General features: G+C 36.3%; 1 protein-coding gene across 4 annotated transcripts in view; it reads right to left on the bottom strand.

The window, feature by feature from the left end:
* Positions 1-20,364, bottom strand: part of TTLL7 (tubulin tyrosine ligase like 7) — a 63,944-nt gene that overhangs the window by 16,445 nt on the left and 27,135 nt on the right. For all 4 annotated transcript variants that reach the window (XR_003987827.1, XM_030455517.1, XM_030455515.1 and 1 more), the window contains 9 exons: positions 19,041-19,205; positions 18,104-18,262; positions 11,219-11,313; positions 10,408-10,555; positions 10,255-10,328; positions 7,278-7,413; positions 6,374-6,460; positions 2,113-2,308; positions 850-1,130 (listed from right to left, as the gene is read on the bottom strand). Coding sequence is in view for 3 of the 4 variants with exons in the window: in XM_030455517.1 (XP_030311377.1) it covers positions 850-1,130; positions 2,113-2,308; positions 6,374-6,460; positions 7,278-7,413; positions 10,255-10,328; positions 10,408-10,555; positions 11,219-11,313; positions 18,104-18,262; positions 19,041-19,205 (1,341 nt within the window). In the remaining variant the exon portion in view is untranslated. The remainder of the gene's footprint in view (positions 1-849; positions 1,131-2,112; positions 2,309-6,373; positions 6,461-7,277; positions 7,414-10,254; positions 10,329-10,407; positions 10,556-11,218; positions 11,314-18,103; positions 18,263-19,040; positions 19,206-20,364) is intronic.

Below are 20,364 nucleotides of genomic sequence, written 5' to 3'. Positions count from 1 at the left end.
TATAAAAAGTGCCTGTGTTGTGAAGGAGATACCAAAAAGGATGAGTCTGGTCACAAGAGGAAGAAGTGTATGGTTCAGAAGTACATTGCTGAGTTACAACACACCGCACAGATTCTAAACAGCTGAAAGTGTTTGATCTGATCTATTTATTTTATTTAGTTAGACCACTTGACTCTAAACACTTCTGTGGCTCTGGGACAGGTTTCAAAATGAAAGCTATCCTTTAAAAACAATAAAACAAACAAAACAAAACAAAAAAGAATAACACTATCTATAAATGTTAAAATAATTTACTTCAGACATTGACCTCTACTGCAGTGGCACAGTGTACAAAAATTAGGTACAGTAGGATGAGAATTAATTACACCTTCTTCTACAATGGACACCCAGACAAAGTCTTACTAGTATTTATTCTGCTACAATGTATTTACTCTTGGAACATACAGTTGTTTTGAAGTATTTGTATATTTTTATTACTGTAAATATTTTAAGGTAAGTACATACTTCAGAACCACCAGTCCCCAAACAAACAACAGAAACTTTTTAAGAGAGGTAAAAATTCCTTATGTCTTCAAAAGACTATTTAGGACAGAATATTTCCTAGTCACAAAAACTCTAAGACTTACATTCTCACAAAATGTGCCACCTGTATTACTGCACCAGAAAAACTGGAACATCACAGCTAGCACGTACTCTAAGTCATAAGCAGGTCTAGAGATCCTGAGTTCCTGCAAATACAGCACTGACTATGGTACCTAAGGTTTTCTGACACTGGAAAAATTATTGATGTATTTATTGAGTTTTAGAGAAATGGGAGACATTTTGAATGGAACTGCTTTGTTAACTCACCCCTGAAGAGTTCATAGTTCCCAAGCTGGGTGTCTGAGAGACTCTGGCTGAAGTTGGGCTGCGATTTAAAGAGTGAGACCTATTGACTGAGGATGCACGCTGGATTTGCAGAGATGTTTTGGCTGAAAAGGGACGTTGCTCAGCTGCTTGTGACTGCATAGTCAATACTGATATTGAACGAGGGCAGCTTATAGAACGCCTTATTGGACCTGTGGATGATGTGGGGGATGAATATGATGGAGATTTTATATTTTTAATCGAAGGTTTCCAGTTCATTCTACCTGCAGACAAATTAAATGAATAATGCAATTACTTTTTATTCTTTTAACAGTCATTTTTCAGTCTTTGTAACTAGTAACATTCATGAATGGCAGGTGTGCACATGTTGTACTACCACGTCTGTTCACTAACAACTATACATGTAGCAGCCTGTCATGTCAGATCCTGTAATAATACATACATTACATACTCTATAAGATCATTTATTTTTTCTTCACAGCCAGTTTCAATCAGGTAGACAGATTCCAGTTGTCTGTAACATGAATCAGATTTATTACAGAATGTGTATGCCCTACAGGTCAAAAAGTATTTGGCTACCATGTGTAGCTTCCTGCCTGTAAGAATACGTAAGCTGGAGAGAAAATTTGGTTGATGGATCTCATATTTGCAGATCTGCTGTCCCTCATCTGCTGCTGCATAGCTGTGCATTTTTTTAAATTGTCTTCTGTTAAATAAGGGATGCTGCCATGACAAATAAAATTTTAGAAGCGGTGTTATATGTGAGCAGTTACATAAGGAAATTCTTTGAGACCCTACACCACTCAGCAGCAAGAAAGAAAACAATCACCAAAAAAATCTGTGCAGGGATCTCATCTGGAACATGTTACCTTCTACATGTCTCCAGATACATCTCTTCATCCTTTCTACATTCCAGCAAATTCAAGGTTAATTTGAACTTTCACAGGGAAAAAAATAACAGTCTGCTCAAAAAAAAAATCTAAGAAAAAGAGAACATTCACACCACTCCCAAGTGTAGCTCAGATATATTTTTTCTCTGTAGCTTTCTTGGTAAAATAATATCTAAATTTTTCTTTTTTAAAAACTAATTTTCATTAATTTAGAAAATATTTTAAAAAAAATTAAACAAGCAAACAAGTGTTTAACCCTGAGATAGAAATGCTGATATATTCCATAATACTGAAACATTTTACATAATTCATTGTGAATGCCAGACTTACTTGGGGAAGTGATCATTAAACTTACCTGATCGTTCCAAAGACTTGTATTTATTTTCTTCAAGATCATATGAAACTTTTTTCTCTTTTTTTTCATTGTGGTCTTCTTTTTCAGTTTCTTCTCCAGATTCTGACATACTGCTACTGCTATCACAGCTACTGTCACTATTGTAGTTCCTATGTTTTCTTAGAGGTTGTGCACTTTCTGGCATTGAACATAAGGGCTAATTAAAAAACAAAAATGACAAAAACAATTTTTAAAAATACAATAAAAAAACCAAACCAAACAAACAAACAAACAAAAAAAGAAATCAAGAAATGTAATTCCTTTGTAAATGCAAGCAACATCACACTAGGTTCCTGGCTCAGGCAGATTCATCAGTACGTATTTAAACCCTCCCAAATTAGATTGGAAGTTTGTCTATAATTTTAAAATAAATGCTTAAATATTTCATCAAATTCACTACATTGTAATCCTAGTCTCTCACATGAAGAGCAGCATAATAAGGGGGAAAAAATCATTTAATTTCAAGTGTGACTTACACTACCAAACATACTGAATCATAGTTTGAAATCATAAATCAATTTATCCAGAATACCATCACACAGACAAGAAAAATGCAATATCCTCCATTATATCTATTATCCTAAGAAGGCTCATGTTCACTTCTTTTACCTACACATTTTCTTCCTTTCCAGTAACTCTCAGTTATAAGAAGCTATGGTGATGGCCTTATCTTCCTAGTCATCTAATGGACTGCAATTAAAACTCAGGTTTAAACAAATTAGTATCATAAATTCTGAACATATTTTGGGACAGAGTAAAATAGAAGAAATCTCTGGATGAATTTAAATTGCCCTATTACCTTAGCATAATGTATTGCACCAAGATTTATTGGGAAGGGCAACAGATCAAAGCCTCGAAGATGTTCCTCCAAGATACATTATATAACTAAACATATTCTACCCAAATTTCTATTCCAGCCAAGGAAGGAGAGATTTCTGCCACTAACTTGAAAATGAAAAAACATTTATGCAAGCCCAGACGGTTAAGACCAGATAAGGAAGAGCTGAAGTCGTATATTTCATCCAGGAGAGCCCTGGCAATTGTTCAGATTATCCAAAGAATATTTTGATATTTATCTACCTGCCAAAAGCATAAATTAAGGTGCATCAACACTTACTGCTTTCTTAAAAATAGCTGTTCCAATAATGAAATGCTGTGCACCATGTTGATAGATTGATCAGCCATTCCTGATAAGTTATACAAGGTACAATAAACATTTTCAATCAAAACTCCCAGGGGCTTTAAGGTAAAACTCATTCCCACTTACCATATGCATGTTCCTCACACTTCCTACACTAAACAGTACTATGCACATCAAGAGTTCACATCAGTTAATGAAGGTCAAAGAAATTACAAAAAGCAATAATGACAAATAATAGGAAGATCTGGTTTTAAACTGACCTCCTAAAATAAGAGAGATTGGTTTGCATAGCAGTTCTAATCACCTTGATTTTCCCCGCATGTTAACCTCATTTTTCTTTGATTAAACTCATCTGATTTTACATCAGAAGAATAAAAATAAAAGTAATTGCTCATTTCCTCTAAAATATCTGTTCTTTTTCCTGTAGAAAGAGGTGCAAGGTAACGAACGTGAGTAAACCTTACAGTGTGTAAGGATAAGGTGCCCTCTAGAGGCTTCAAATAAGGCAGACATTTCCAGAAGGTTTTTCTCAATCTAAGTAGAATTCAGCAGTATTTTAATTGCTGGCAAAAATGCTTTTGTTCTGTGAAATTCTTGACTAGTTTTCTACGCTCAGCTCCTAATCATGTTCAAATAAAAATAAAGCTGAAATTCCTAGCAAATATGGGAGAGTTGTTACATGCAAAGCATATTTATACACATATGGCTATTCCTCAGATACATGAATGTTCATATACGTATGTTTCTGTATATGAAGTAGGAAGAGGAGGAAAACACTGCTCTCTGCCAACTCTTCTACCTGTTCTATATGAAGTTTTGAGTTCTGATTGTTCCTTTTTCCGAGGAAGAGAGTGTGCCCAAGGCACAGCATCTGATTTCCTACTAGTAGCTTTTCAGACTTTTTAAGAGGGGACTTCATGATTTTTCTGAAAGAACCTTTCATGTTGGGTAGCATGACATGAAAAGTACCATTCCTTCACGTTTGTTTGCTCTGTCTAATCTTGTAAGTTACTTTCTGATATGCTAATGGATCTTTATTTGTAGGATTTTATTATCACAAGAAGATGAGTTTCACAGATGGATTATTCTCTTACTGATGGATTGACAGGCACCATTAAGTTCTACTGCCTATCTCACTCACCAGATTTCTATGCAGATCTATATTTAAATACTACAAATCTGACAGCTGACCTTTTACAAGGAGGTGGCCAATCAAATGGATATTATTAGCCATCTGCACTCTTGCACCTTACCCCTTACAGGAAAGAGGTGATGCTCTTTCAGTCCAAGATAAAAGGCCCATCCACAATGGGCATCTGTATTTCAAAGGGAAAGCAGAGGGTATAAGAAAACCAGAAACATCTCAAATCAGATGTTTTCACTGTAGGCATGATTTATGTTATAGAGAAATATGCCAGTACCCTAAAAAAGATGGCAGAAATCAAGGTCCTGAGCAGCATGAAGTATGTAAGCTGCAAGGAAAGAAACAAACTCCTTGGGTAAGCTAGTTTCATTGCCTTCCCTTTTGATTCCATCAATTTTACGGCAAAAAGAAAAAAGAAAAAAAAAAGTGGAAATTTTGGTCAGACAATGCAGTTGTTCTTTTTTCCCTTCTCTAAGTGTAAACAATACTGTACTATTAGAGCAGCTTGTAAACTTCAGAATCCATTTTCCTGCTACAAAAGATGACCATGTCATATAGTCTCTCTCATAAATTGATCAAATTTCACATTAAAATTATTAAAGAGAGGTTTCTCAATTTGGCTTCAGTACCCTATTAAAAGTTTATGGCCTCCAGCTTGGGAACAGCTTGTGTTCAACCAGTGTAGAGATAGTATAGATCAAGTCTGTGTATATGCAGTCAACCAGACAGATGGTCTCTGAAGGCTGCTGGGAAAAGACAGGCTTCTGGAAAAAGGAAATATGTGACTAAGTCTTTGAACTTGGATTAAGTGACCCTATGTTAAAGAACTGAAAACAAAACCTCAAGGGAAAGAATCCCTGAAGAATGTGTGTTGAGTGTGTTGCCAGGGTGGACTGGATTTTTTTTTCCTTTTCAAGTGAATTTACCACTGTTAAAGCACAAGCTCACAAAATCCCCATATTTGTAATGAGGTTCCTGCAAATCTGTCTTAATACCAGATTGGGTATGCAGATCCTCTTTCCAGTATGCACGCCTGTAATAAGATGTAGCTCTTTGGATTCCTGCATGTATATAAAGAACCCAGAAAGCTCAGGACAATTGTCAGCATTCATTTTTTACAAAAGTTCACAGATGTATGACATACCATGGTCTCAGAAACAAAAAATGCCTCTGAATTTTCTGAAAAAACTTTACGTGCATTCACAAACAAATCCATGTTTTGGATGCTCAAGAACATAAAAGTCTGCTTTTCTAAGCAGACACAACCTAAAATGTTTGCAGGATGTAAGAAACATATTTGTTTTAGCCAAGCCTGAACTACTTATCTTCACTGACTTATAAAGATATGCAGTGTTTGTTAAGACAAAGACTTGCATGAATTACACACACAACCAGAAAGCATCAAGCTAAAAATAGTATCCATGCACTTTAAAAGCAGATTTTGGATACAAAACAGGCTCCAAGATAAACTGTGTAACTCTTTTAAGCAAGTAAATAAACAACAGGTACATCATAATTGTAATGAATCCTTTCTGAGTTTCCATAGTGCCTCTTATTCCATGATCTTAAAATTCCTTAGTGGCACTAATTGATTAAAGAGCAAAGCATTCTTTTGAGAAAGGCTATGGATATAAAAATCATTTCACACACTGAAATCAGGCAATCTCTTGCACAGCAGTTGTTGCCATGCACAGCAATTCCTCCAAATCGCTTAGAGAAGAATAGAAGGCTCTCATATCCAGTTAAAATTTTAATGGGATTTAGTTGGAAAATGGTAGTTATGCTTCTCTTCATACTTCCAAAAAATACTAAAGACTAATGTCAGTATGATGAAGAAAACTTCTGCCGGGACCAACTAAGTAAATTCCTTACGTAAAATTCTGAGATTACTTTTCCACCGAGTAAAATAAAAAAAATGGTATCTAAAAGTCAAATACCTTCGGTCCTCGCTGCCTGGTGCATTTTCCCATTAGTTTCTCATCATCTAGTTCACACTGCTCCAGAAGATCCAAAATGTCCTCCTCCTAGAAATGGGAATTTCACTACAATTAATTCAAAGCAAAACACATCCTATCCCATCCTATTAAAGTTCAAGCACCAACTGGTAGGAATTTGAAATTATTCTGACTACTAATTCCTGAAATAAGACTATGAATCCCTCCACAAGAAGATACAAAAGTATTTCTTCTGATGCGCGAATGTCCACTTGCAATCAACATGAAGTTGAAAGTTAGAATCAAGTTTAAACATTTATTAAAGATAGAAGTCTGAGGAAACGGTTGAACAAAGATTCCTGTAAACCTGCTGGATGATGCCAACTACAGAGATGTGAAATTGTTTCTCAGATTTTAAATTAAATCATGTTAGTTGGTTATTTTAAATGTAGCTATTTTCCTACTGTTTATCTCTGACTACCAAAGTAGGCAATCAGACAAGAGTTTGGATGCCTTAAACTAGTGGATCTGGTTTTATGGTATTTCTCATTCTGTTCCATACAATGGATGAACAGGCTGGGGTCATTACTGGAGGAAGAAGGAGGCAATTACCAGCTCAAAAGCAGTTTCTGCCAACCTTTGGTTTGGCCAGGGGTAGGACTGAGGATCAGGGAAATGGTAAAGGAGCTTAAAGCCATCTAGCCTGTCTCCACCCTGGGTCCTCTGTAGTTCATCCAGATTCAAGGATCTGGCCCACAAGCTGTACAAAGAATAATAATAAAATGATGGAAACATTATAAAATGCTATTTATTAGCCATCACATATGATTATCGTGAAACTAATCCACAAGGTCATGAATTCTGAGATAAATAATTCCTATAGCAAACACTTCTTGTGCTTCAGTACCTTCATTCTTTTTAAAGGGTTATTCATTTCTCTCTGAAGTGAAGCTGCTCTCCCAGCAAGAAATGTCTGGAAAGCAGTGGATAGCAAACTCTCATACTTTTCAAGCAATGTCTTATCATCTGGAGGGTAAATTCGCCTAAAATAGGGGAAAAAAAGACAATTTGAGTTTAAGACAGAAGCGGGGCTGCTTATCACAATAGGAACAAAAGTTGCATATGCACCCCAATGGTAGTAATCACATCATTTCATTTCACAAAACATACGCTCCCAACTTTGTTCTCTAAACGTAACTTTAATTCAGTGAACACATTCATGTGTAAACTAGCAATTAGCCAGTCAAAAGAAATCCCAGGCACATCATTCCAGAGACAAACCAAACCCAGTTTTGCAGTACTCTGAAATGTCATCATGTGTGCATGATGCATGCAGGTGTGCACAATTCAGGAATTAACAAAATATTGCATGTAACATTCAGACACAAAATAATTTGTAGTAGCAATGAAAGGACAGTGAAAGTCTGAACCAATTGCTTTGAGTTAGTGGGCATGATGCAAATTAAAGACTGAATATATACTGCACTTTAATGCTAAATCCTCCAAACTCATGACGAGCAAGAAATAGATAAAATAAGGGGAAATAAATTCTAGTACTGGCTGTTCAGGGTTACTCTGATTTTCCATTAGAGCGGCTATGCCACTCTCTAAAATCACAGGTAAGGAAATTGTGACAATATGAGAAGCAAGACTTGGTGATTTATTCATGCTTATCAAGCAACAATGGGCTTTTAAGAAAACCACTCTAATCCATTTGCCATGAATGCCTGAAACACAGACAGAAATTGTGAGGAATAATCCATAAGGTAATATATTGACTGGCATCATATTTTTGTGGATCTCTTGCTAAATTTTTACAAAGTTTTGTTTCTTTCTTCTCAGTCTTCTCCTTCTCAATAGGTCTCTCTCATTATTTTGTTGCAATGAAAAAAAGATGGCTATGATCCCATTAGACTCAGGGCACTGCTAGAGCAAACTGGAGATGGTTCCAGTTTGCCTAAAACACTTGCACAAGCTCTAATCCAGCTGCAGTTAATGCTTTTTAATGGTGTTGATTCTACTGCTGAAAAAGTGCTATAGAGCAATAGATTTTAATATATGTAGAAACACACTGCAGCTGAAGGCAATTTCAAAGTCAAACACACATCTCATGAAATCACAGAAGCTTAAGAGCCTGGCTCCTACTTTGACCACCCCAGTCTCCTGCTGGAATCAGTGGGCTCACTGTACTTGCAGACAGACCCTTGACTAAGCCAATTGCTGAACTGACATCCATGGATTAAATCACAGACTGCTGGGGTTGATTGAGGTTTCTCTGGATTTTTATTAAGAAAGCAATATTAATCCAGGCAGCAAAAAATTCCAAGCACCCAGGATTCCTGTGATTCTATGACGATGCTTGAAGCTAGTCCTGCTCTGCAGGAGAACATCACAAGGAGAAAACACTGCCTTATGCTCAAACAGAATTTCTCCACATCTCTAGCCAAGATTCCTTTACTTCTCAGGCTCTGTTGATTTTTCAGTCTTTTGTTTTTAACAAAAACATGGTTAATAAAAAACCACAAAGCTGTTCTACTCTTTTACATGTGCACATACCTCACAAAATGACACCTCACCTTTTCATAAGAAAAAAAGTTTGTATTTTTATTGAGTTACATTAACCAAAAAGGTAAATAAAGAGACCGTTTGGCTCATTTTCAGTCAAGAGCTGAATAAGCAACCTACAATGTGATCAGTTAAAAAGTTTAACTTAAAATTAATTGAAATAGCAAAATGCATTAAAGCTTTATGATGTTTCTCTTCCTTACAGTCTAAGTAGCATGAAAATAACTGCTTCATTGAGGAGTTCTGTGTTACTGGTTCAGCTCCACATATGTCAAGAAAGGGTGCAATTAAGACTGGGAATTGTACAAAGACTTTTTTGTAAGCAAAATGCTAGTTTATCAAAAATGAAAAACTCACAGAAACATCTATCTGCTTAAATGAGAACTTTACTTGGAACTCCAGGACATCTGCTCAAAAAAGCAGAGATGAAGAACAGCAGTAAAGGTATTCTGCTAATTCAGAATAAAAGATGTGAAGTCAGACCTCCCTCATCCTGGATGAATGTCATAATGAGTGAGTGTATGCTCTCAGCACCTCTTCCTGCTGCTCCATTTTGCCAAGTATTCATAGCCCTTGATTCACTTCTCATTGAAGGAAATATGAAGAAATTATAATAACAGTAACAACAACAACTACAACTAAAACTATGATAAAAGCAGTAACAATGTCACAAAAACATTTTTGTCTTTTCTGGCCAATGCCTATTATGACCAAAAAGTTAAAGCTTCCTTTTGAAAGTATTTTACCAAGGAATCTGAAAATGCTTGTGTTGAAGTCTACTAAGATCCAAAATCAAACTGCAGAAATATGAACACAGTCTTTCAAATGCCATTATATCAAAAATTATGGAAGCCCCATCGAAGTTTCTGAGCCTTTGGGAAGCCTCATAGATAACATGCACATTCCATTTTTTCATAGGATTTTATTCTACTCAGCTTTTTGTTTTGTTTTGTTTTGTTTTAATAGAAGAATACTCATAGCCCTAGAGATAAGAATCATCATTTGTGACTACAGAACAGGTTCAGAATGAGAGTCACAGTTTCTGGTATATTGAATATGAACTATTATGTCTTTCAAGTAAGTGTCTTGCACAAAACTAAACTGACTTATGTCATATCAATTACCAAGTGCATGCAACAAAATTTGTAATCAATAAAAGAACTGTCTGGAAAAAAACTTTACTACCTGGTGTACATGTATGTATTTTTATAAATGGCTGCACAATTTTGGCAGAAGATTATTATGCACCATAAATACTTGTTCCCATTATTCCTAAAGAATACATTGAAAACTCCCTACTAACAATCAGAAATAGTTACCTGTAGTTCCCCATGTGTCTATTTTCATGCTCCTCTTTGGAAATCTGTTTACGTACTTGTGCAAGTCTTTCCTTCTACAAATCAAGCAAAGAAGACAATTATAAAAGAGAGCATAAGCCATGGGCAAGAAACAGCACATTTTTCCCTTCCTACCAGTTCTTCTTTTCTCCTTTCCAGTGTGTGACGCTGCTTCTCCCACTCTGAGGAACCTGGCAACAGTTTTTTCATTGAACCTTGACCATACAGTCTTTTTTGAGCCTCAGCTTTCTGTTGAGCTAAATTTCTTCTTTTATCACTGGTCCTGAAACACAGATGATATTAAGGTATTTTCATTCAGTGCAGGCAAGATGAGATGCACTTTCATGTCAAGTATGTGTTTTTCAGTCAGTCATGCATGGTTTATGATACACAATTTGAATTCAAAAGTTCATTTAGAATTTTTTTGACTTTAACTTTTTTTTTAACTTTATTGGCTAAAATATTTTCACACTTTAAACTCTGTTGTAATGACTCTGTATTACTACTTAATGTACAAATGTGGTTGTTATCTATTTTCCTAAAGTGCAGATTTTTTCCAACATACCCCCAGCATCAAAGTTTTCTCAAAGAGGGGCATGGCTTTGGACTGCTGTGAAACTATCAACAAAACAAATTTCCTGTGTGGCTATAAGTGCATGACTGCACGTGACTCTTATTCCCATCCAGAGACATGATTAAAAAATTGTTAAAAAAATAAAAATTACTACTACCACTCAGTTTTTCCAAACATAGGAGCAAGAAGAAAAACTAAATTCAGGTTAATTTCAATAGCAAAACTGACAGCAAGGGAAATATCTGCATTTTGAAAATACGAAGGTGGAAAAAGGGACTTCATTTTCTTCTAGTCCAGTTCAAATTTTAAAAATAAAAGCAAAACAAAATCACAGCAACAGAAACAGAGCCAGACTGAAGAGGACAAGTTTACCTTATGTTGAGAAGCTTTAATGCATTTAGCAGAACACCTTTTTTTACATCGTAGTCTATTTTTTGATCAGTTCCAAAACTTGGGGCACGATTTATCTGAAATAACACAATACAGGAGACTTAGGAACATTCAGCTTCACTGGAAACACATCTGTAGCAACAGGCTTTGGAGAAACTATTTTTCAAACATAACAGAGAGTAAGACAATACTTGTTGAGAAGCTAATTTCCATTTTTATTTTTAAAAAGAAAAACTTAGCACTTGGTATCACAGATACTGGGAGCTAGGAGATGTACCTCTCAGCCCCCAAGTTATCCAGACACTTAACAAAGAACACCATTCAAGTAGTGGCACTGTAAATCTTGTCTAAGCTATTCTTGGTTTCTGCAGCCAGAAACTTTACCATGCAAAGGGTTGTTAAACACATTATAACAGACTATGAGTCATGACACAGTAGTTTAGCACAGGAAGAGTTAAACTCTTTTCTATTTCCCACTCTGAAAGCAACTTTGAATACTTCTCTAAAAAGTAAAAAATACATAAGGACCAAAAGATGCTGGAATTCAAGGTCCTCACAAGTGTATTTAAAGAGCTACACAGATACATCAACACTTAGGGATCTAAGTTACTAAATCATTACATAGTGTGAAAAGATAAAATAATTAACAGCCTCAGTAAGAAATATAAGGTAAGTACCAGATAAGAGATTACAAATGTTACCATAAACTAGAGGAACAAGGGAAATGTAACTGGGAATCAGTGAGACCAAAGCAGACCCTTAACAGCCAGGAGTCTCAGCTAACCACTTGATAACCACTGCCAACTTTGGGACACCCTGGAAGAGAACACCAGCTTTCAGAAAGCTTTAAGGACAGATAATGAAGTTATGTCAACACTTCTAGGAACACCTCCAGGCTGGTATAAAAATTCATGTAGGAGCAAAGGGTTCAACAAGAGGCAGGAATCTCACATTGAAAGCAGATGAGCAGTGCTGGTTACAGTATAATATTAGCCATAAATTCTACAATAATAAAAAGTTATATGCTACTTATATGAGCACCAGTGAGCATTAACTCTGTGAAAAGTGTCAAATACTTTGAATAACTGTGTGCATATTTGAAATGCCTCTTGATGTAATATGATGATGGTCAAGGATGTTTCACTAACAGACCTCTCTTTAACCTTCTTCATCTGTTCCATGCACCTCCTTTCTCACAATAGAAACCTGAAAAACCAGTCTTGACAGCTGACCTTAAATGTCAGCTAAAAAGTTTACTTCTCATTAAGAGTAGGTAGAATTATGGGAGACTTAAAATGGGGAGCATCTTCACCCAGCATTATCACCCACAACTTCATAACCTGAACCCTCTGCATAAGCCTCTGATGTGCCAAACCATACTGGGGCTCACAGAGAGTGAGGAAGGTGATCCCAATGACCCACATGAAAAATTAACCTTACTAAAATTTATTTTTCATTGGTCCTTGACCATGTGCAGAGAAGGGCAACTGGGCTGATTACGGGTCTGGAGAACAGGCCTTAAAAGCAGAGGCTGTGGGACCTGGGGCTGTTCAGCCCGGAGAAGAGGAGCCTGAGGGGAGACCTTATTGCTCTCTACAGCTGCTTGAAAGGAGGTTGTAATAAGGTGGGTCCTGTTGGCCTCTTCTCCCTAGTGACTAGTGATAGGACAAGAGGAAATGAGTTGATGTTACACCAGAGGAGGTTCAGATTGGGTATTAGGAAAAATTTCTTCACCCAAAGAGTGGTGAAGCATTGGAACAAGTTGCCGAGGGAGATGGTAGAGAAGCCATCCCTGGGGGTGGCTAGACATGGTGCTTTGGAAGATGATTTTATGGCTACAGAGGTGTAGGACTGATGGTTGGATTTGATGATCTTGAAGGTCCTTTCCAACCATAACAATTCTATGATTCTTTGATCTCAGTAAGGAATCTTATAAGCATGAGTGCTATCTCAGGGAAGGGGGAAGGAAGCTTAAACAAAGGACAGGAAGGAGGAGGTCAGGGATCTTGCAGCCACTACATTATCAGTTTAACCACCACAGAACTGCCTCGTACAGGTGCAGCTTCACATTTAAGCCAGTCCTGTGCAACTGCAGGCTGCTGGAAAGGACTGGTGCTGCTTCTCTTGTCCTTCCTTCATGTCACTTCCCTCTTCCCTTCACCAGACCAAGCGTTGTGAAGTCCCTGCATGAGGAAGTTCTGCAGGTTGATGTAGTGTAAAACCTTTTGGTTTGCTTGAAATGGTAAATGAGAAAACAGCAACCCAAACCATCTCATCCAACAAATATGACCAACAGGTAAAGAAGATGCTAGGCCAGCTTCTTGGGCAATTTCCCACAGTAACAATATATTTTGTGTTAAAACAAACTGCAGTCTTTTTCATTCTTTATTCATTAGAAAGGTGGAAAGAGGAGTTACTGCTGAAGGCAAATCCGGAGCTAGTTACAGCCATGTGTAGATAAATGGATTTTAGGTTAGCAGATTCACTGGTACCAGAGAGAGAACTGAGACAGCATCCAGCAAGAGAAAAAACTCAAAAATTGGCTCAGCAAGGCAACAGAGGGAGAGGCTGCCTGGGCACAAAAATCCCTGAAAGGAAGTCCTTGTTATAAATAAATAAAATTAAAAAGAAGGAAAGGATTAAACCAAAGAGTTATCTCATCAGTTGTTCTTCCTAAAGGAAACTGGAGAAGTTCTAATTATTGCTAAATTCTTGGGTCAAAGGACTACTGAGATTTTACACTTTTTCTTTTATACATATGTATACAGACATCACATAATTGAAATACTGACCTTGCTGAAGACCATGGGAGAGCAGTGTTAAAGGTGCTCTGTGCTCACCTAACTAATCCCTAATGCCTATGCACCACTCATTTGTTAACACTGCCTCACTGACTGATATGGAAGTGCTTTCTGATACACATACTGTTTATACTGAAGAAGATGAGTAAAACAAACTCTAAAACTCAGATTAAGCTGCAGTAGAAGTTTTAGAGTTAGTTAAATCAATGAATATTTGAAAAATCTCAAACATTTACATTTTCAGGTTTCATTATGTTTTTACAGACTCTAGGGAGTAGAAAAATGCGAAATTCCCATGCTTACAATTTCTACTTACAAAGCTCAGAATCCCTTTGTTAAAATTATTAACTACTTATCTCTGGACATAATGTTAACAACTACTATACACAATAATGTAAATATTTCAATATTATTTTTCATACTGTTGCTATTTGGACTTCATATAACTTAAGCAAGACACTGAAGTAAGCCCATCTCCTCAACAGCTTAACTGCAGGCTGCTCTCCCTGACACCAGATTGCTGAGCTGTGCTTCAGTAAGAAACAATGTGAACTCTCAGGTTCTCTGTGTATTTTAAATAAACTGAAACAATTCAAGTGCCAATGAAGTGCTACAAGATAGATTTGAAATGCATTTTCTCGTGGCTGCAGTCTAAAAAGTCTGTAAATATTCCTTAAATATTCCTTAAAAGAAAGCACTGTCTCTTACTGTTCTTTTCCAGACAAGAAATACAGTTGCTGACTAACTTGTAGGACAGCAGCATTGTAAAGGAATCTTGATAATGTACCAGTGATATTGCCCCAATAGATAACTGGTTATCAAAACATTACATATGTACTTGTCTGCTGAGAGACCATTATTTAGAGTTCAGTGACCCAAAAAACAGGACACACACATGATTAGGTTAGGTTGTGTTACAACATCAGTAATTTTATCAGGAAGGCACATCTTGGAAGAGTGTTGGCAAAAACAGGGTTGTTTGAGGGGCCCCAAAAGTACAAGCAAATGATGATAGCAGGGCCTTGAAAATCAAGAGGCTCTGAGATATACACTGACAGTGGCCAAGCAGTGTGCACTGCAGGGATGCAGCCTGGTGAAGCAGGTAACAGTGGGTTTAGGAATAACAAATAGAACACAGAGTAGGAAATGTAGAACAAACCACTTATGGTTAAGCTTGGAGAAAATGTAAAATTGCTGGCCAGTGAAAGAACAGTCAGAAAGTGAAGGGTGGCAGCAAATTAATACAAATGACTCTCAGTGGAGCTAAGAGCTAAGAGGAAACTTTCACCATCAACAGTGTGTTTCTTCCTGGTGAAGAACACAAGACACTGACAACTTGCTATTACCACCTACCCACCTTTTTTTTGAGAAGCAGACCTCTCCTTGTTGGCCTTTGGATCCCCAGGAGCAGAGGCAGAGTAAGTGTAACTAAGAAAGGAGTAGATACCAAGAAGCTTGGATCTGTGAGCTTTAACTACTTTATTAGCACTAACTGGATACTTTGGCCAAAAATGTCCAAAGTCTCTTTAACTGGACAGATAACAGTGTTTTTAATTGGTATTGCTAGTATAGTTACACTAAATAATAAATCTGTGGTTCTGCATATAAGGTGAGTTTTTCTCATCTGAAGGGGCCTTGGGTACCCTGCACCTGAAGCAGTCATTAAACTGTGATGTTTTTCTCTAAGGATCACAATTTTGTGATCCAAACTGGATATAATGAGGCTGAATAAGGCTGGAGTTCATCCAAGAATTTGACCTGTATGATTTTCCTATGTAAATAAAATAACCTATCTTGGAAGTTTTGGTTGAAAAGAGTAAAACTGGATTTTATGGGAACAGAAAGGAGACATAGGTAGTTGTTGCTGCTCAGACTGGATGGAGGTTGCTGAGAGTGCACAAATGCTTGCCAGAAACATTTGGTGCCACAAGATGGCAATCATGCATTTCCCACAGCCCTCTTTTCAGTAGAAGGTTCCGGAAGTTCAATAGCATCAAGGAGCAGGAGAGCCACATCTCATCAGGGCAATATAAGCAAAAGTCATCTCAGGAAAGCAGAGTCATTATAATGTTGCACAATTTATTTCTTATAATAGTTTATTAAGCTATCTTTATAACAGAAAAGCTATGTGAGCTATGGAAACATGAAACTTAATTTACCATCCAAATCCTACTTTGGCAGTTTTCCCATAACACTGGGAACATTTCAGGGCCTTGTGATTAGTACTTGTTACCACTGTTAGAAAGAATGATTCACTCTGCTAAGGGGGGGTTGGCAAGAGGGAAATGGTGGAAAAAGATAAGAGTAGAAAGCTGGGAAAGAAGCCAGAACTTTTTTGGGAAAAGAAAATAGTTAAATATACATACACACACTCTGTATAGATGTTATGTAAAGTGTATAGATATACACTGTATATGTGATCTTTACAAGACTACACACAGAATCCATACAGTGTGCGTGGGTAATCATCCTGTGTGCTTGTTCTGAGACTGCTGCAAAAAAACCAGGCATGTACAGTAAAACTCAGAGGATGAGTATTCAAGCTGAATTACTACGTTTCAAATTCTGAAATTTCTGTTAGTTTAATTCAATATCTGGCAAACTTCTGTACCAGCAAAGGAAGAAAATGAAATAATTAGACTACTGTATTTTAAAATAATAATTAGCAGGTACACAACTCTGACTCATGAAGTATTCTCCAGCAACCCAAAATGCCAGAGCTGCAATTACCACTTTATGAGATTCTTCTCTCACAAAGAGTCTGGGATAGCATGATCCTCCTCTGGGATCCATTATCAGAAATGGTGAATCAAACCCCTAAGATTTCCATGTAAACATCCAAGAAGGTAAACAGGGTGTCCTTCAGAAGGGATTCATTAAACCAGTTGATTCACCATCTCTCAATAGAAGAGGTTTGTCACCATTTGCTACAAGGCTGGATGAAACACAGATCACCTTCAGCCTGAGCTTTAAGACATGCACACACTTGTATGCCAGCTACAGGCAACCTAGAGATGATAATCTGCAAGCAAGGAGCTAAATCAAAGGGATAGTAAGCTTTGCTCAACAAAGACAATGTCAGTGTAGTACTAAGTTCATGTCATGTGCTGCTGTTGGCTGAACATCAAAGCCAGCAAATACGCCTATGTCTAAATAGCAACAGAGAAGGAATTGATATTTTTCTCTAATTAAAATTATACTGAACCCCTGAGAAATAAGCATGACAAAACAACTGTTGACAGTATTAACAGTCTGAGAACAAGGTTATAATTCAGAAAATTAATTGTGTACATTCTGCTCATCAGTAGCCAAATCATATTCATTGGCTTTATTTGATTTATTGGCAGTAGAAAGATTTTTAATGCATTTTGCTGTTCTCCTCCAGCTCTACAGCTTCCCAACAAGTTAGCATAATGAAAAAACATAATCTGAAAAAAATACAACTTAATTCAATGTTTATGTTATTAACAGTGTAATTAAAGAGACACAATAGATAAATCTCAAATATTCCTGGTTGAAAATGTGTTCAAGCACAACTTGATCTTAACTGTACCAGGAACATGTCAGAAGAGAAATGCTTCTTCCACACCAATTGCTTGACAGTATTTCACGTATACTGGATTAGTTTCCTGTTTATATGGATGCTTTTAAAAGCTACAGGAGAGGGAAAAGACACATACCCCAAATAGAAGGTTAAAAGTATACATCCACAAAAATTGCCAGAGCATATACAGAGCCATACTCGTGAAGAAATTCCCTGTAACACCCAATTGCTATAAAAAAAGATCCATCAGCTACAATAACAACTGAATTAATATCACATTTCTCATTAAAACTTTAAAAAACATCTGAAATGCAATATTGCTCCAGGAAGACGATTACTTTTACCTGAGTCTCTAAAATTGATCTCTGCAAAGCAGTGCTTCCATATGGATGCTGCAGAAAACAACACCATCTATAAACTCAACAACAATACCTCCTGCAATGCACAGATTTTCTTGAAGTTTTCTTACATAGGTATGGATTTAGGTGAGGATGAGTTAACTTTACACTTTAAGAGGTTTACCTCTAGGAGCCATGGCTTTAGTTTTCTGTCCAGCAGAATATCAAATCCCAGGACTTCAAAGCAGACACTGTCACTCCCTGGTGCTTGCCCTGGTCTGCACATGCGATAAGCATGAAGAACATGTGGCTCTGCAACTATGAGAGTCTTCACTACTAACTCCTGTTGGGATTTTTTTCAGAAAAATTAATCAGGAGAGAATTCACCAGTATATACTGAATCAATGCTTTTCATACTTTAACCTTATAAATGTCACTAAAGTACTAACAAAAATTTAAAATACAAAAAAAATGCTCTATAATAAATAAAATGTTTTTACAGAGTAACAGGTATAATTTTTAATATAACTCTAAAGTACATTGTTATACTTTACTCAGTACATATGTACTTTTAGATATTTAATAACTTAAATACTAAAGACATGTTGGGAACAAATTATAGTACAGTCAGCCTTTACCAATTTCATTTTGCAATATAATTTTCAATAAATATACTCAGAATCATATGTATAGATGATGACTAAGCTCTAACAATCTTAGGCCTATAAAGATGCATCTAATATAAGCACTGACTGGCACAGGTTTGAGGACAACATTGACTATAATTTGTAAATATTCACATGTAAAATTCACTTTATACTTGGCAAAAGTCACCAAGAGTACAAGTGGAATGGTTCCTTAGTACTGTATTACTTATGTCAGTAGTTGTTTGAAAGTCCTTCAAAGTTTAACATTACATTTATAATCAAACTCTGACTTCAGTCTTTAAAAAACATAATAATCATTTATAGTATGTCCTTTGTGGCATGCAATGCTGGGAATTTAGATTAATAAAGCTTCAAAAATAATTCAAAATTCCAGTAAAGTGGATGGCAAAAGCAAATAATTTTCTAAGGATAGGCATACACAAAATAAGGAAAAGTATATGAATTTTGTCTTACTGAAATATCACTCCAGAATTTGGAGACATCAAGATTGTTTGTTTCTAGAAACTCAGTAAACCATTTTATGGAGCGTTTGCTTCCTTTGTCTTCTGTTTCATCCCGCTCAAAGTGCTCGTTATGCTTATTGACAGAGTAGTTAGTCAGATGCATGTACAACTGACTCTAAAAAAAGGGAGAAAAGATATTCAAAACCCTTTGCGTACATCTCGAGAATGGTTGATTCAATATCATTATAAGAAAAAATGTGTAAAATCAGTACTGAGATACTCAAACATACAAATACACTATGTGTAGATTTAGTGTTTCTTACTCTTGGAGATTCCATTTACTGAATATTCTACCTTTCTTATAAAAAAAAAAGCTGCACTCCCCCCAGTTGCAGTCAACTGATCTGCCACTCAGCATCTGGTTAGGCAATATATATTTACCATTTTTACACATCTGTATGTATACAACTATCTGAAAAAGCAGAGAGCAATAACTTTCAGAATTATTACACTCCACAAAACAACAAAGATACTATTTGAAGTGCTACTACAAATGTGCTAAAAATGTCTGACGTCTGCTACACAGACAATCCCACATTTCAGTTTTCACTGTAGCTTATTTATGAAGTGTTCGCAAAAAAAAATATTTCCTTGCCAAGGTCAATTTATAAATCATGAGTTCACATTTTCCCCTAGTATAGACACAAGTTCAGCTCTCCATCTGCACTACCACAGTGACTGTCCTCATCACAGTGACAGCTCTTTGTCACCTTTGAATCCTTAGTTCAGTGTAGTTGAAGTTCTAAGCTGATCATAAGGTTTCTGTTCCAAATCCTTTTTGATAAGACAAACAACAGATAAGAGAAGCCTTCTGCTGTCATTTATCTCACAGCACTTAGTTATGTTTAAAACAACCTCATGAAATAAAGAAATCCAACAAAATTGCAGGCTAGTTAACAATATACTGTATTAGCACTACAAATAATTAGTTTCTCCCATGGCTTCCAATTACATCTCAGAATCATTCTGAAAACAACTGGGTTTGAGTCATTACAAACACCATCTTTCCATGAAATTCAAGGTATTTCAGACAAAAGCAATTATTTTTCAGAATACAAAAAAATGAAAAGTGTTTTTAGAACACTTCTTAATCAGCTGAACTAATCTTTAGTGTGAAGTTATCTGGAACAATGTCATCTGAAGAACAATGTCATTAGTGATAAACCAGGTTATTTCATTGAATAGCAAACTACAACATGAACATTTGAACTGCCTGTTCTGTTTATCCACTCAGAGCATATTTCAGTGCTTCTAATGCTGAGATTAGTAACAGT

The sequence above is a fragment of the Calypte anna genome, chromosome 8 (assembly GCF_003957555.1).
Source record: "Calypte anna isolate BGI_N300 chromosome 8, bCalAnn1_v1.p, whole genome shotgun sequence".
Lineage (NCBI taxonomy): Eukaryota > Metazoa > Chordata > Aves > Apodiformes > Trochilidae > Calypte > Calypte anna.
This window is presented reverse-complemented; position numbering and strand designations above follow the sequence as displayed.